Raw genomic sequence first — 17,590 nt, forward strand, 5'->3', positions numbered from 1 at the left:
ATGTGTTCCACGTATCTCTTTCAACCATGCTGCGTGACTGCGTTGATTGCGTGTTCCTTACTTACCTTTCTTTGACTGCGTCATTTATTGCTTGCGTATACACACACACATATATATACTGAACAACGTGTAAAGCCTGCGTATATATATGTGCCGAACAGCGAGTAGTATAGCCTGCGTATATATATGCGTGGATCTATTGTGGCTATTTATATCGTGGCTGCCATCTATGCTTGCGGCTGTATCATGTCAACGGATCTATTGCGTGGCTTCCCTCTATGCTTGAGGCTATATCATGTTTATGATCGTATAGATGACAACGTATTCATGACAGCGTATCTCTTCATTGTGCGTATAGTGGCTGCATATATGCATGATAGCGTGTAAGTCTCCATTGCCAACGGATTAGGGATTCATTTTTCAGCTAAGGCATCATATTCTTTGGTATCTCTCCTTCTCCAAAAACCCAAGACGTGGAGAGGAGATCACCTAAAGAGTGTGTATTAATGACATCAAATCCTCTTATATTTATACTAAAACATATAGGTTGAATAGACATGACGTTTGGGCTTCTTGAGCCTACGTAAGAGCTGGTTGGCTTGATAATAATTTCATAATCGAAATAAATTCATATCTCCATAAATACTTATTGGAATCGGATGATCTTTGGATCAATCCTACACCTCTCGATGAGAGGGATCCAATAAAAATATCAGCGGCCATAAATAAGTTGACCCACATGGAGTTTGGCCCTAGTTGCCAATTTTAACACATGACCTTCGATAGTGGGCTTTGGCATGTACAAGTGTCTCCAAGCTCAATAATGGGTTTAACCAAGGACCCTATTAGGTGGTTTCATCCTTTAAATGGGGTGACATGTCCATGGTATGCCCATCGAGTGGAAGGTGGCAAGTGATATAATAATAGAACAGAGTGGGGTTTAAGGGAAGGGTCTAGGCCACATTTGCAATGAGGGGAGCCCACACTTGGGTATATGAGTGTAGGAGGGAGCAATCGTGGTACATAAGTTACCGTGGCCTTTGTTTTTCCATCCTTCTTCATACGCCTTTTGCCTTTTATTGATTTTTCTTCATAATTGCTCACGATTCTGGGGGATGAGAGCATGATGTGTGGTATACAATAGTAGATACCCCTTTTAAGGTGGGGCATCTCATTGCCCACCAGTGTTGGGACAATCATGGGTTTCTTAATGTGGAGGGGGCTCATCTAGGGCCCATAGGAACCAGGGTGATGGCCATATGTAAAGGGTATAGCATATGTTTGGATTTTGCCCACATGCTAAATTTGTATGTCCCGACCATCTTTTGCATTTTGTGGTACATTTTGTTGTTGGGAGTGGCCAAATTATGCTTTTTCTTTTCTTTTTAGCTGCATAAACCTCCGTGGCATCATTCCTGGCCCGACCCAAACTGTGGGCAAGGGGAGGGGGATGCTAACCCTATGTGGATCCGGTGGACACATGTGGACCTGGATGGGAAAAATGATGAATGGGGTCAAATGAGTGGAAGGGGGTGATGTATAAGGTGTTGGGAAGTGGGACCTGTTGATTTCTGGTAGCATCAGATGTGCTCTAAGCCTCAAAATTTGCATGGAGGCTTGGACACATGTATTCCACAATATCCAAAAATCGTTTTGGGAAATTCCACAGGAGACAATTTTATTAAAATAATTCATTATTTTTAATGGAGGCCTAAGTCTAAACATAGGAAATTAAAATAATTAAAGGGTATTAATTAAACTGGGGGTGAAACTTCTAGAAGAAGACGAGAATCAAGCCATATTGATTTGAGCCATTGATTAGAATCTAATTTGGGCTGTTGGTTCTCAACGAGAGGATTATAACTATAAGAGGAGGCTTGATGGGCATTTGGAAAATACATCTAGTGAGAGATTAAGAGATCGAATTTCTTAGAGAGGGCAGCATAACAGTTGCTAGAGAGTCGATTGAGGAAATTTCTTGCAGTGGGGGGCGGGGATAGTTTTCGGGGGAAGCTTTCTTGGACCGGAGAGTACAAGGCAGAGAGGGCAGAGAGACGTCCAAAGAGGCTGATGTTGGGCCACATAGAGACTGCGCAAAGGAAGTGCAAAGGCTCACCTCCAACACAAATCAGTGTCGGTTCTTCTAGTGATAGGGTCAGATCATTTGACTACTCTCTTTGTCCAGTTTCTCTCTGTATCGGATAGCTAGTTGGGCTTCCAACAAATTAGATTCAGAAAACTACTGCTTAATAATACAAACCCTCAGCTGCTGCACCGGTTTTCCCGCATTGGGTTTTTCCGGGGACATTCGTCCATAAATAATGGTGTCATGTGTTGTGTATTTCTTTCTTGCTTAGTTTCTTGTTTCCGCATTTAATTTAATTGTTGAAGGTTGCAGTATATTAGTTTCGGTATTTATTGTAGGATGCAGTAAATAATTTGTTTAGTAATTAACAAATAGAAGGAACTTAATCAGTTGTTGTAGTAGAAATTTGGGTCTTCCAAATTTTCACATGGTATCGGAGCTGCAGGTGGAGCAAGAGATCAGAGCCGGAAGAGACCAACGCTGAAGAGGAGGGTCGAAGCGCTGCGTAGGTAGCAAATCGAATCCCCAGAGGGATTGTGCAGTCCAAGCCAGGAGGGCAAATTTTTTGAGGAAGGTCTCTCTCTGAGTGAGTCGACAGAGAGGTAAAGACTTCCAGATCGAAGTTTGCTAGTGTTAGAGGGAGCAATGCAGAAGCTTCAGCGAACAAGAGGTTTCTGGTGAGATGCAGTTTTCCGCAGCAGTTGTTGAGGCAGAGAAATGTCAGAAGGAAGAAGAGACACTTTTGAGGGAATTCTTCCTTAGAGGACTTCCAGCCAAGGAGTTTGAATTCTCATTTTTTAAGCAGCAGCAGGGAGTAGCAGATCTACTAACTCCATCAGGGAGATTGTAGGCCAGCCCAGCAGCAACGCAGAAGAGAGAGGAGGCAGTTCGACATTTCACTGGAAGAGATGGTAGCTCATGGGTTGCGAGATCAGGATCGGTTGGCGGGTGCATCCAACTACATGATCTGGAAGGCAAGGATCTTATGCCTTTTGGATGAGCATGATCTCAAAACGTATGTCGACAGTGTGGTAACTGTACCCGTGGATCCAAATCTGCTCAAGAAGTACAAGGTTGAAATGACGAAGGCCAAATGATTGATCCTTGACGGAGTGACAGATCATGTAGTGTGTCACATTGTCGGCAAGGATACTGCCCGACATATGTGCGAAGCATTGACCACACTATACGAAGGATCTTCCGAGCAACAGAAGATGTACTTGGAGAAGAAGATGAGATCCATGCAGATGCAAAAGGGGGAACGCATTGATCCGTTCCTAACGAAGCTTCAGGAAATCTAAGACTTGTTGGCGGTTGTGGGGTCAACACTTCAGCCTACCGAGATTGTGAGGCTGACTCTGAATTCAATCTCAGAAGAATGGCAAGTATTTGTCCAGAGCATCCTGGGCAGAGAAAGATTGCCAGATTGGGAAGGAATGTGGGTTGCTCTTAAACAAGAAGAGATGAGGCGAGACTTAGTCAAGTGTAAACTTGATAGCAACAACAACAGTGGGATGAAGCCCAAGGAGAAGGAAGAGAATGCAATCCTTGCATCTAAAGGGCAGCAGGAGTAGGGAAAGAAAAAGAAAGATGTTTCGAAGATCAAGTGCTTTCGTGTGGTGAACTTGGTCACTATGCTACACAGTGTCCTCTCAAGAAGAAGGACAAAGACGAGAAGCATGATTCGAAGGCTACATCCGCAAAGATCGAGGAGGAGTTGCCATGGTTGCCCAGATACCTCTAGGGGAGAGGTGGGGTGATCTAGAACTGTAGTTTCAAAGAACTTCAGATGCGTAGGATCCTTGAGGAGTCCACCTCTTGGACCAATACCTTGCTACGAGAACCCATATTAGAAGTAGCAAGATGGACCAGTGTTAGTTGGTGCAGAGGAGTGCCAGAGTGACAGTTGCAGTGGCTAGGAGCACCAGAGAATGAGCAACATAGAGAAGAATTGGTAGCATTGCAGTTGGCACAGTGCAGAGTTAGCAGTAGCGCAAAGGCTTCAGAGGGTCAACGCAGAGACTAGCAACAGTCAGAACTACAGCAACAGATGCATCATGCTGAACACCTGTTCAAAAATATTGGATGCTTTTTCGTTGTTGTTGCAGCAGCAACAACAGTTGGAGAGGGTTGTGGTGCAGATGCAATGTTGGTAGTAGCAGGGCTAGCAGCAGCACAAATGCAACATTTGCGAGGGTTGCAGTGTAGATGTAGTGTTGGCAGTGGCAGGGCCAGCAACAGCATTGATGCAACATTTGCGCAATAGTTGATGGGCAATGATGTCAGACATCAACGACGCAGAGGGAGATGTTATAGAGAAGGTGTGAATATTCCTAGTCCAAGGAAGCCCTACTACAGCAAATCTGAATCTACTTCACTTACTTGATTTTTAAATTACATTCATCAAGTTATTCTTCTGAATACTGAAGCAAATTACTTCTGTAGCCTACACTAATTCAATATTTGATCTCATGAAACAGAAAACAGAGCAAAGAACAAGATACATAGGACACTTATTTTTGGACACAATAGTCCCCAGAAAAACCCAATGTAGGAAAACTGATGCAGCAACTCTGAGGGTTTTATTATTATGCAGGAGAAATATCTGAATACAAATCTAGGATGCTCATTTAGCAATCCTTTACAGAGAAAATACTGGCGGAAAATCTAGGTGAGTTTTACCTTATTTCACCCGACATAATTTCGGTTGATCTGGCACAAGACTGGCTAACACCAGATATTTCCGCGTCACCTCTTCTGCCCTTTGCATCAACTTTCCCGGCTGTTTCGACAGTTCTGGCTGTTCTTAGCAGTTCCAGCTTTTGTCCTCTGCGTCAGCTTTCTCGGTTGTTTCGGCAGTTCCGTTTGTTCTGACAGTTCCAACTGTTCCCGATAGTTTCGGCTTCTGCCCTCTGCATCACCTTTCCCGACAGTTCCAACAGTTCATGACAATTTTAACTATTCTCGACAGTTTCGGCTTCTGCGCTCTACATCAACTTTCCCGGTTGTTACGGCAGTTCCCGACAGTTCCGACTGTTCTCGACAGTTCCTACTTCTGCCCTCTGCGTCAGCCTTCTTGGCTGTTCCTACAGTTCCCTACAGTTCTGGCTTCTGCCCTGCTGGCTCTCTCTGCCTCTCTATCTGTATTCTTCGGAAAGTCCTTCTCCCGGATTCTCACTGCCCCTCTGCTGCAGAATGATCACTTAATTTGAAATCCTTAGCAAACCGTGCCCTAGGAATCAAATTCTTGATCATTCCGTTCTCTGCGTGTGTGTTTCCAAATGAACCCCAAGCCTCAATTTTATACTTTACCTGTTGAGTCTTCAATGACTGAGATTAAGTCTCTAATCAACGGCTAAGATTAAAACATGACTTCGTCCGCCTTCTAGATCATTCTCACCCATATTTTGATTAATACTCATTAATATTTTAATTTCCCTAAGTTTAGACTTAGGAATCCCATTAAAAATATTAATTATTTTAATAAAATACAATCTGGGTGGAATTTCATCAAACGTTTTTTGGTTTTTTAGAACTCATGTGCCTTAGCCTCTCCACCAATTTTCATGCTACCAAAAACTAACACTCCCTCTTAGCAAGGAAAGTGCTCTAGCAACAATGCCCAACTGCATGCTGCTCTGCTTCTGAAGCATCTCCCTTTCCGCACTGTTGTTTCCACCAACACTATGTTGCTGCTGCTACTGTACTGCTACCCATGGCATTGCCATTGCCACTGTTGCATTTGTACTACAACTCCCTCTCAAACGCTGCATTTGTTAGCACTGCCACTGCTAACGCTGCATCCGTACTGCAACTCAGTTGCTGAGAGAAGCAACTGAAAAACATCCAAACTTAGTCGAACTTAACTGTTTTCAACATAATACAATGAATGTTGGAATTTCACTGTTGCTGATTTTGATCCTCTGAATCTTCTGCGCTGCTGTTGACTCCTGCACTGTGCCAACTGCACTACTGCCAACCTTTCTCTGCACTGATCAGTCTTTGGTCCCAAGCTACTGCATTTGTCCTCCAAACAATCCATTGCATCATCTGACACAAATTCCATTTCACTACTGCTGAATCTTGGGCTCTCGTAGTAAGGAATTGATCCAAGAGGTGGACTCCTCAAGGATCTTGCCCACATGTAGTCCTCCCGACTACAACTCAATATCGCCCCATCTCCCTCCTAGAGATGTGTGGGCACTCATGGCATACTCTTCCTTGTCAATCTTGGCTGCTACAACCTTCAGATCATGCTTCTCATCCTTATCCTTTTGCTTCAAAGGACACTGAGAGGCAAAGTGACCCAACTCGCCACATCTAAAACATTTCACCTTCGAAATGTCCTTCTTCCGCTTCTGCTTCTGCTGTCCCTTTGATGTTAGAGCTACATTTTCCTCCTCCTCCTTCATCTTTGAGCCACTCCCATTGTTGCCACTGAGGTTGACCTTCACTAGGTCACTCCTTAACTCCTCCTGTTGAAAAGCCACCCACATCTCCTCCCATGAAGGTAGTTTTTCTTTGCCCAATATGCTTTGGACGAAAACTAGCCGCTCATTTGAGACTCCATTCAGGGCTATCCTCACCATTGCGGTTCGCTAAGGAGTGGACTCCACTGTAGCAAGTTGGTCTCTAGTGTCTTGAAGACGTTGAAGATAGAGGTTCACCCCTTCTCCCTTCTGTATCAAAGTTCGCTACAACTTCTGCTCCAAATACATCTTCCGCTGTTCGGAAGATTCTTCATACAGAGAAGACAAGGCTTCCTACATCTCCCGAGCTGTATCCTTGCCCTACAAGTGTGAGACCACATTATCTCGAACTCCATCGAGAATCAACCTCTTTGCCTTCCCTTGCTCAGCCTTGTATTTCTTCTTCTGATCATTGTCAGCAAGAACAACTACAACACTCTTAACGTAGGCCTCGAGATCATATTCCTCCAGAACAGCTAATATTTTGATCTTCCATATGACATAGTTGGAAGCTCCTTCCAACCTGTCCTAATCTCTGAGTCCATGCGATGCCATCTCACCCAACTGTCGAATTGACTCCTCTAGTCACTGCTTAGCATTGCTCAGCTTCTCAGCAAGTGAGAAATTTGAACTTTCTGACGGAAAGTTCTCTAAGGAGAAAATTCCCCTTCTACGTGTCTTCGTTCTTTTCCAGCGGATTTCTGCCCCGATAGAAACTGCGCCGTTCAAGCACTGTGCTGAGGCTTTGCGTCACTCCCTCTGCCTTTGCACACTCACGAACTGAAAATCATACCTCTTTGTCGTCTCACCCAGAGAGAGATTTCCTCGGATCTGCTTCTCGACAAGGACTGCGCAATCCCTTCAAGGGGATTCAAATTGCTGTCAAGTGCAGCTTTCGACTTCACTGCTCAGCACTGGATTTGATCTTCTTGTTTCAAAACCAATGCTCTGATACCATGTGAAAATTCCTAGTCCAAGGAACCCCTACTGCAGCAAATCTGAATCTAATTCACCTACTTGATTTTTAAATTACATTCATCAAGTTATTCTTCTGAATATTGAAGCAAATTACTTCTGCATCCTACACTAATTAAATATTTGATCTCATGAAACAAAAAACAGAGCAAAGAACAAGATACATAGGACACACTTATTTTTGGACACAATTGTAAAGTTCCACCAAGGTTCCGGGACGAGGGGGCAAGGGAGCGAGGATACGCGGGAGCGGCCTATGCAAAAGCTCCCCACCAAAATTTAGGAAACGTGAGGGGATGTCAGGGTCTTAAAAACTTATAAATATAAAATATAATTTATAATTGAGTCCACTATGACAATTGGGTTTGAATTGAAACGCTGCAAAGCATGATCATTGATATGAATATCATTATCTAATATCATGTAAATTTAAAATTCTAATTTATAATCATACATCATACATTATGATTAAAGTTTAGACGGTATTGATGTTCCACTTCCTACTATGAACATTGAATATTGAACTCTGAATATTTCAATATTGACATAAAATAATAAAAGTCAAGTCTGATACATCAAGAGTCAAAATTTTATAGAATTATAAAAGACTAAAGTCAAGTTTGATACATCAAGTGTCAAAATTTTATAGAGTCAGAATAACATAAGAACATCAATATATCAAAAGATAAACGAGCATAATTTTGTTGAAGCCTCAAGGTAATGGCCCGCTAGTCTCTGCATCCAGTTGCTGCATGAATAAATCAGGATCAACCATAGCACCATCTGAATCTGAATCACTAGCATTCTTAAACATGCTAATTGGCACACCAACCAACCCCATCTGTCTGTCATCAAGTCTCTCCTCGCTATCTACCTGTGCATCATCCTTTGGATCAACATCCCATCGTGTTGTTGGTCCCTTCAAATACTCATGTGTCTTCCTATGCTCAAGACGCAGGGCACTGTGCATAACAACTAACTTCTTTTCTCTTTTAGAGGTAAGCTTGTTCCTCTTGATAGAGTGGATGAAGCTATATGTGGACCAATTCTTCTCTGCTGCAGAGGAACTAGCAATTTGGGACAACAAACGCATAGCTAGATCTTTGGGATCTGGGGCACCATCCCCATGCATCCTCCACCCACCAATCAGGTCATCTTGGGCTAGATCTATGTGATTTTCCCGAGCACCACGTGTGTTGAAGGGGCCACTAAGTGATGCAAACTAAACTAACAATCTTCGAAATCTTGCCCACTCCTCCTCATTGTACATCTTTGCAATTGCATCTAGGAAGCCATTCTTTACCTCAAGATCATCAATAGGAAGTCATTCTTTACCCTAAAGTTATAAAACGAATGTTAAATTTTAATTTATGACTGTAAACAAAAATTCATTTAAAAAAATCGGACCCCACGACCCCCCTCAACCCCCCATATCCCCCCTCAACCCCCTCTCGACCCCCCACGACCCCTTTTTCGGAAATGACCCCTCAGCAAAAGGAAACGCCCCCCTGGCACATCCCCCGTGTACCCTGTTTTTTGGGAGCGTGGGGAAACGACCCCTTCTCGTCCCCAAGTTACCGAAATGTGGGGGAGCTAGGAAACTAGACCCCTGGGAGGGGGCGCGAGTACCCGTGGAACACTGCACAATAGTCCCTGGAAAAACCCAATGTGGGAAAACGAGTGCAACAACTGTTGGGTTGTGTTATATTCTTTCCACGACCAACCTACATAGTGAACTAGGGGGTTAGGGGGTTAGAGGGGGGAGGGTAACCCCTCCTATCTGGGGGGTTTGAGGAGGGCAGGTAGCCCCCCTCTACGGGGTCCGGGGCAACGCTCCGGGAAATTTTTTTTGGACCCTATATTAGGTTGGGCGAACCTACCTATGGTTTTTTTTTTCAGTCCATGGTTTTGGACGCGATGGTTTTCGGTCCATGGTATTGGATGCTTCGACATGTGTAAATATGTATTGTAACATTGAAAGGAATATAATGAAAAATCAAGTTGGTAGTCCCAGTTTTGGGATCCAGGGGAAAATCTTTGTGTATATGTGTTTTATGTGTTATGCTCTCACATTGTTTATTTTTTGTGTTTTAGAATTCGTATGCAGGTAATTTCTGTACCAGGTTAAAACCTACAACAACTCTAAGGGTTTTATTATTATGCAGGAGAAATATCTGAATACAAATCTAGGATGCTCATCTAGTAATCCTTTACAGAGAAAATACTGGTGGAAAATCTGGGTGAGTTTTGCCTCACTTCACCCGACAAAGTTCTCGTTGATCCGGCACAAGACTGGCTAACAATGGCTATTTCTGCGTCACCTCTTCTGCCCTTTGTGTCAACTTTCCCAGCTGTATTGGCAGTGCCCGATAGTTCTGGCTATTCCCGACAGTTCCAGCTTCTGCCCTCTGCGTCAACTTTCCCGGTTGTTCCGACAGTTCCTAGCAGTTTCGGCTTCTGCCCTTTGCATCAACTTTCCCAGCGGTTCCTGACAGTTTCGACTGTTCCCGAAAGTTCCGACTTCTGTCCTCTGCGTTAGCTTTCCCGGCTGTTCTGGTAGTTCCCGCCAGTTCTGGCTTTTGCCCTGCTGGCTCTCTCTGCCTCTCTGTCTGTATTCTTTGGAAAGTCCCCCCGGATTCTCACAGTACCTCTGCTATAGAATGATCACTTAATTTGATATATTTAGCAAAGCTTGCCCTAGGAATCGAATTCTCAATCAATCTGTTCTCTCCGTGTGTGTTTCCAAATGAACCCCAAGCCTCCATTTTATACTTTTCCTGTTGTGTCCTCAATGGCCGAGATTAATTCTCTAATCAATGGCTAAGAGTAAAACATGACTTGATCTGCCTTCTAGATCATTCTCATCCATATTTTGATTAATACCCATTAATATTTTAATTTCCCTAAGTTTAGATTTAGGAACCCCATTAAAAATATTAATTATTTTAATAAAATACAATCTGGGTGGAATTTCACCAAACGGTTTCTGGGTTATTTAGAACTCATGTGCCTTAGCCTCTCCACTAAGTTTCAAGGCTAGAGCACTTCCGATGCTACCAAAAGCTAACAAAAGAGTGATGCTTCAGTAGGTTGCAATACTAGAGCACATTCCTCGCGAAGAGGGAGTGTTGATTTCTGGTAGCATCGGATGTGCTCTAAACCTCAAAATTTGCAAGGAAGCTTGGGCACATGTATTCCATAATATCCAGAAATCGTTTTGGGAAATTCCACCCGGAGACAGTTTTATTAAAATAATTCATTATTTCTAATGGAGGCCTAAGTCTAAACTTAGGAAATTAAAATAATTAAAGAGTATTAATTAAAATGGGGGTGAAACTTATAGAATAAGACGAGGATCAAGCCAAAATGATCTGAGCCATTGATTAGAATCTAATCTGGGACGTTGGTTCTCAACGAGAAGATTATAAGAGGAGGCTTGATGGGCATTTGCAAAATACATAGAGTGAGAGATCAAGAGATTGAATTTCTTAGAGAGGGCAATGCAACAGTTGCTAGAGAATCGATTGAGGAGATTTCTTGTAGTGAAGGGTAGGGATGTTTCCAGGGGAAGTTTTCCTGGACCATAGAGTATAGGGCAGAGAGGGCAGAGAGACGTCCAGAGAGGCTGATGCTGGGCTACGTAGGGACTGCACAAAACCAGCGCAGAGGCTCACCTCCAGTGTAGATCAGTGTCGGTTCTTCTAGTGACAGGGTGAGATCATCTCACTACTATCTTTGTCTAGTTTCTCTCTGTATCGGATAGGCAGTTGGGCTTCCAACGAATTGTATTCAGAAAAGTATTGCTTAATAATACAAAACCTTAGCTGTTGCAACAATTTTCTCACATTAGGTTTTTCTGGGGACCTTCGTCCAAAAATAATGGTGTCATGTGTTGTGTATTTCTTTCTTGCTCAGTTTCTTGTTTCCGCATTTAATTTAATTGGTGAAGGCTGCAGTGTATTAGTTTTGGTATTTACTGTAGGATGCAGTAAATAATTTGTTTAGTAATTAACAAATAGAAGGAAATTAGTCAGTTGCTGCAATAGAAATTTGGGTCTTCCAAATTTTCACAGGACCATGCAACCAAAATTGGGATTTCTTATGTAGTGCTAACCCTAAAGCTAGTGGCCAGTAAAGTGGATCCCATGGGACTAGGCTACAAGGCTAAACACCAAATCAGGCAGAGGAGACAAGAGCACAGACCTAGCCCACTCTTTCCGCTAAATCCCCACAACAATCCATGCCACAAATCATCTATGAAAAGTAAACAAATCTACTCAACCAAGCCAATGAAAATCCATACCTTTGGGTTTGAGAGGCCCACCTTCAAACAATCATTCATAACAGATGGGTGAGGGACCACATGGCTAGCGCAGGTGGCAGAGACAATGACACATTGAGCTATTTGGTGGTTGCAAAGGGCTTCTAGCTGCCAATTGAGGATTATCTAGGAGAAAAAAATTTCTCCGATATACACTACCCACAGGTGGTGGGTAACATACTCTGATTTCTTGTGTTCTTTGTTTCTTGTGATCTTCATGTTTTGTATTTTGGTAATTGCCTGATGAAGAAGAACATAAAATTTAATAAGAAGCCAACAAAACATTAACAAGTAATTATCAAGTAAAAGAAATCAACCCTAATTTGCCAGCCTATTGGTTTCTCACCATTCACTTCCACCCTATCCAACTCAACTTCCAACCTATCCTTCTTAGGTAATTCTGCTGGTGCATTGGGGTACTTTGTGCTCCATTCTTGAATAAAATACACCGCTGAAAGAGCTAATCTTATTAATGTTCCTCTTTTTTGCAATTCCTTTTATATGTCAATTAGAGGAGCTACTACCTTATGCAGGATTGTTATTTCATCATACACTTGTTTCATGACCTCCTCTAACTCTTTGAGCTCTTCATGAATTTATGATTGCAAACTTTCACTGCTGAAGCTTGTAAGGGATAGACTTTGATTTTCTATGTGGAGCTGCCACTTTGATTTTCTATGCGGAGCTGCCTTTTGTGCACTGGCTAAATCCCTCTTCAATCTTTCAACCTCCTTAGATAAGTAATCAACATTCTTTTCTGTTGTTGCTGCGAATGCTATGCTTGCAGAAGCTATGGCCATAGGATTGGTTCTTGTATCTGCTACAATCTCCATTTCCACGGTAACCGAGATAGGCCTATCTGGTTCATTAGGATAATGCTTTCTTCTCTCTTGACTGATCTTGAACTTGAATTGGTCAAAAGTGAAGTTCAAGATATCTAATATTCTATATTCTTCTTGGAATGTGATGTTGTTTTCATTGAGTGGAAGATGTTCTGCAGTAATGGGTGTTGGAGGCCAAATGTTTAATGTAGGCACAATTGGTTCAGCTGCCACATGCTTCAATCTGATTTCTTCCGTCTGTTTATCAGCTAATTCTTTGGCGATCAAATCTTCCTCTAATTGTTTGGCCATTGCTTCTTCCTCTTTCTTCATTTTCTCTTCTTCAAGTTGCTTTCTTTTCAGCTCCTCTTCTTCCTTTTGTTTCTTGGGAGCTTCTTCTTTTTTCTTCTTCGTGGCTTCTTTCTTTTTCCTCAATGCCTCCTGCTTTTGCCTCTCTTGCTCTTCTTTCTTCTTTGTTCAGCCTTTTCTTCGGTGCCCATGTTGTCTTGTGCTTCTTCCTCCTGATCATCTGGAACATTTGTAACCTTGGATGGACCTACTCCTTTGGCAGCTTCAACTACTTTAGTAGTGTTGAAGAAATTCTTGATCTTTTCTTCTTGTGGCCAAGATGTTGATAGCGTAAGTCACCAAACTTGCAGCATTCTAATTACCACGTTTCTGCCTCTGCTTCTTTCAGATTTTTCAAACTGTATGATCCTATGCATACTGGAAAGACTGGCCAAGGCTTATGTTCTACTCAAAATAAGTTGCTGATGGTCCAGTTTCAATTGCAACTTGCATCAGATTCAGTACAACCTGGTTTCAGGGAAAATGAGCACTATTCAATTGACTTCATGAACTACAAGAATGAGCTTATTCAAATCAGGCATTACTTCAGAAAGACCAATAGGTAGATTTAGCAACAAGAGTACATGATAAAGAAAATCATGTTGAAAGAAGGGGATGCAAATGAAGTTAATGCCAGTCGTGCTTGTCATGTGCATGTATTCAATGGAGGAAGAGTCATGTCAAGGAAGCTCACGTAGTGGGCTTGCATGCTAACCAGTGTGGCCATAGATCTACTGAAGTTGCTCTTTAAGTTTAAATTGCCTGAAGAACTGATTAACCCATTAGCGTTAATATCGTAATACACTTTACAAGAGATGTTCTGAACCTCATCAACAAGAAAGATATGCGAAGGGCCTTGGAGGAAATTCTGTCTTCTGTTTGCGAAGAATATTTTTGTATTGGGTCTATCTATGAAAAAATTGTACAGAATTCTTATTCTAATTTCTAATATGGCTCTTGCGTCTTCTTTTGTGGCTAATTAAAGTTGTGATGACAAACCTATAGGTTCACTCAAAATATGTACAAAACACAGGATGTTGAAGCGGAAAGCAGTGGCCTATTACTGATAGTATAATAGATAGCAGTTAGAGTAGGGTTGTTAACTTATTACATTTTATTATTATTTCCATCATTTCACTATGTCGTAGAAAAATTTCGAAGGTTGCTCCAATTCACTACTTAGAAGGCAAAGGCAATAAATGCTAGTGGGATTTTTAGAAGAGCTTGTTAAATATCTTCAGCAAGAAATTATTCTTTGCCGAAGCGAAGTGTGGTAATCCGTCCATCGCAAGTTTATTGATATGACCATATTATATGCACCACTTAAGTTACAAGCAGGTTTATGTTGGATTGTATTCTCAAGTCTGCTTTCCTAGTATTCTATGACGTACTATAGTTTTGTTTGCTAGGACTAAGGCTCTTGTGTAGCTACCTATATCTTATGCCAAATGTGAGAACTTACTTTTTGGGGCCATTGGTGGAAGTATTTACTTATTGACTTTCTCAAGCACAATTTAATGCACTTTGGGAAGGAATGGAAATTTATGGTTCTTGCTAAAAGTGGTCGTAATTTGCCATTAATTCACTGTCTTATCAGAATATAATGTGAAGCTGCCAATGGATCTAGTTTTAGATTGATATCACGTAGTAGAAAGTCATCCTTGTTCACTTAAATCTAAAGTTTCTGTGATCAAGTTGATTGGAGAATGTACCCTGCTCTATTATAACAGTATGAAATTATGGTTTTTTTGTGACAATATACCTCTGAAAGTTTATCTGCCATTACTTTTTATTAAATCGTACTCCCATATCCATAGCCCCATCCATTCACTCAGTTGCCTTTCTTTGCTGTCCAAGAATGGCATCCTATACATAATTCTTTCTCAAATAACGTCAGTTTTGCCAATGTGTTCAAGGAATAAGATATGTCTTATCATGCCATTTTACTTTATTTCCTTCTACCAACTGTCTCTTTGATGCAAGGACATCATTTACCTTCTTCATTTAGTCATTTATTCCTTTTTCAAAAATAGTGTTAATATGAACAAAATGTGATTTTTTTTTTCAATATCATTGTCTTTCTCTTATTTTAATAATATCATGTCTTGGAAAATGCCTCTTATCCATGCCTTATACAGATCTTTCGGTGATGTAGGCAAGCAGCAAGAGAAGTTGGCTTTAGAAGTGGGATTTTCAAGAGCAAGGCACTATGGGATTGCAGGAGGTTTAATGGGAGTTCTAGTGGCTACCCACTAGCATTATCTGACTTTCGAGGGTTATTGGACTAAATCCAATTGCTATAAACTAGACATAGTTCTTTTTACCAAATGGCCAATCAGTGGTGTCTACTGATATGTGGCATGAGTACATTCCTTGGTCATGTGTATGTCCCTGTGGAGTCATCACACCTACCAAACAAGATAACCATCAATGCTAAAGCTGATTATTCTATTAGCATTTTTTTGTCTTTGGAACTTTTCATTTTTTTTTTATCTTCATTTGTAATTATTAAGGGGGTTTAAACCCCATTACTTAATTGGCTTATGAAGATGTGATTTCTTTGCATTATGGTGGTTTTGTGGCAACATCAAAAGTTAAGACTGTGCACCTCACTTTGGAGTTAGTGCCAGCTAAGTCTGGGGGGGATCCCTAAACATAGATTTGCAGATTTGATTAAGAACCTTCGTTCATCATACAAACCCATTGAAATCGATATTAACAACTTGCTGGTTAGTGTTTATGATTGCCAATTAAGTTCAATATCTCCTTCAAACCAGCAAGGAATAAGATATAAATATTGTTGACTGTTGCCTTAGAAAGGGGTTTATTGGAGTTGAGAAGGAACCAAATGAATGTGGTGAACTAGGCAAATCTCGTTGATTGAAGAAATATTTTCAATTCATACTAAAACTAAGGAAGAGCAGTAATCAATTAATGTCTCACATGAATAAACACTTGAATTCACCGCTGATGAGCTTGATCTTTGTTGCACTAGATAAAGACACTGCTGATGCAATGCTTAAACAATGAGGATAAGAGACCAAACTCCCTTTAGAGAATTTGAGAAAGGTTACAAATTCACTCTCAAATACTAGATCTAATAATTGCCGGAAGACCTCACCATGCAACAATGATAGATATCAACAAATATCAGTGAATATTAGCTGTCTAAAACCTGAGTGAAAACGTGAAAATTTCTGAAAACAAACAAGGACGCTCAAAGCAAGCAATGATGGAGAGAATCCACTACAGACACCAAGGATTGAACAATTCTTCTCCTGACCGATATGGTTATACTGTGCTGCTTCAAAACTGGAAATGAATGTGAAGGATGGCAAGAACCATTTAAAGCAGTCTCATGTTGCTAACTTAGCATACGCGATGTGCTCTCAAACTGGCATTCGAGAAATTTTGAGGTCTAGTATAGACCTCTTAAAGAAAATAATAAAATAATAGTTAAAATAATAAAATAAAGAAATCACAAAGTAGATACTTGTTGGATGCAGAATTTAATTCCACATCCAACAAGTGACTACTCTTGAAATTTGAGTAAACTTATAAGGGAAAAGTTGAAAAAACGATAAAAAAGTAGTTTTTTTCTTTCCTCCAATACTGTTAACTCGTATGATTGACATCATTATCTTGAATCCTATTGATTTTTTTCAAGTTAATGTTGATAGCACATTTTTTGTTTGGTGGCACTTTTTTGACCACAAAATTTCTCTAATGTCTAGCGAGGATGTCATGTACTTGCCCAAAATTAGCTAAATTCATCAATGTCAATGCTTCCAATTCGTGATAACAATAAGATAATCATGTGAACTAGCATTGTCTAGTTGCACTACCATGACCTCTACTAAAAATGTAACAAGTCACACTTCCATATTAGCGAGTTACCAATTCCCACACAAGCGCTTGTTTGACTCATCATGCATACAACACATCAACATCGATTTACTCTTGTACTATCACTATAAATACAAAAATTGTGGTTAACTCTCCATCACTAACATTTGGTAAATATAAAACAGATCATGTTGTTCAAATAGTTCCCATAAAGACATGTCCAAGATGGATTAGATAAAGTGCTCCCAGTTGGAACAAAGTTACACAACAATCTTGTGATCAACTAATCATCACAAAAGTGCTTCTTTGTTTTGATAGAAATAACATTCATGTACAAGTGAATCCATGATTCCATCCACTTTTTGGTAAGTGAGGAGTGGGGTGGCAATTCTCTCTGCATGGCCTTAGTCAAGGATAGAATTGATTGGGGTTTTAAGACCTTGATTGGGGATTTCTAAAACATGTGTTTAAGCTCTTGATTGGCATAATATAAACTCTTAATTGAGGTCAAACAATGTAGTGGTCTTCCAATCTAAGAAGTGTTTGTTTATGTGTGAACGCATTAAACAATGTAGTGGTCTTCCAATGTGTAGTAGCATGCATTCATCTTGTCATCTAATCTGGTCCGCAGGAAATAACAATCCCAAGGGAAAACCATGAATTGACTTATGAATGAAACGAATTTAAGAGATCTACAACATGATCAACATATGAATAAATGCTA

General features: G+C 40.9%; 1 protein-coding gene across 4 annotated transcripts in view; it reads left to right on the top strand.

The window, feature by feature from the left end:
- The window catches only part of MENG (S-adenosyl-L-methionine-dependent methyltransferases superfamily protein), a 183,399-nt gene extending 167,811 nt beyond the window's left edge, over positions 1–15,588 (top strand). For 2 of the 4 annotated variants that reach the window (XM_089455840.1, XM_089455841.1), the window contains exon 8: positions 15,176–15,588. In XM_089455840.1, coding sequence (XP_089311966.1) covers positions 15,176–15,276 — 101 coding nt within the window. In that variant the 3' untranslated portion in view covers positions 15,277–15,588. Of the gene's footprint in view, positions 1–13,369; positions 13,952–15,158 lie in introns of those variants that run through there. The other 2 variants (XM_089455843.1, XM_089455842.1) reach the window with 2 other exon arrangements.
- The last annotated feature ends 2,002 nt before the right edge of the window (positions 15,589–17,590 follow it).

This window comes from Pinus tabuliformis, chromosome 7 (genome assembly GCF_031772625.1).
Source record: "Pinus tabuliformis cultivar Carrire ecotype Pingquan chromosome 7, CPIR1, whole genome shotgun sequence".
NCBI classification, from domain to species: Eukaryota; Viridiplantae; Streptophyta; class Pinopsida; order Pinales; family Pinaceae; genus Pinus; species Pinus tabuliformis.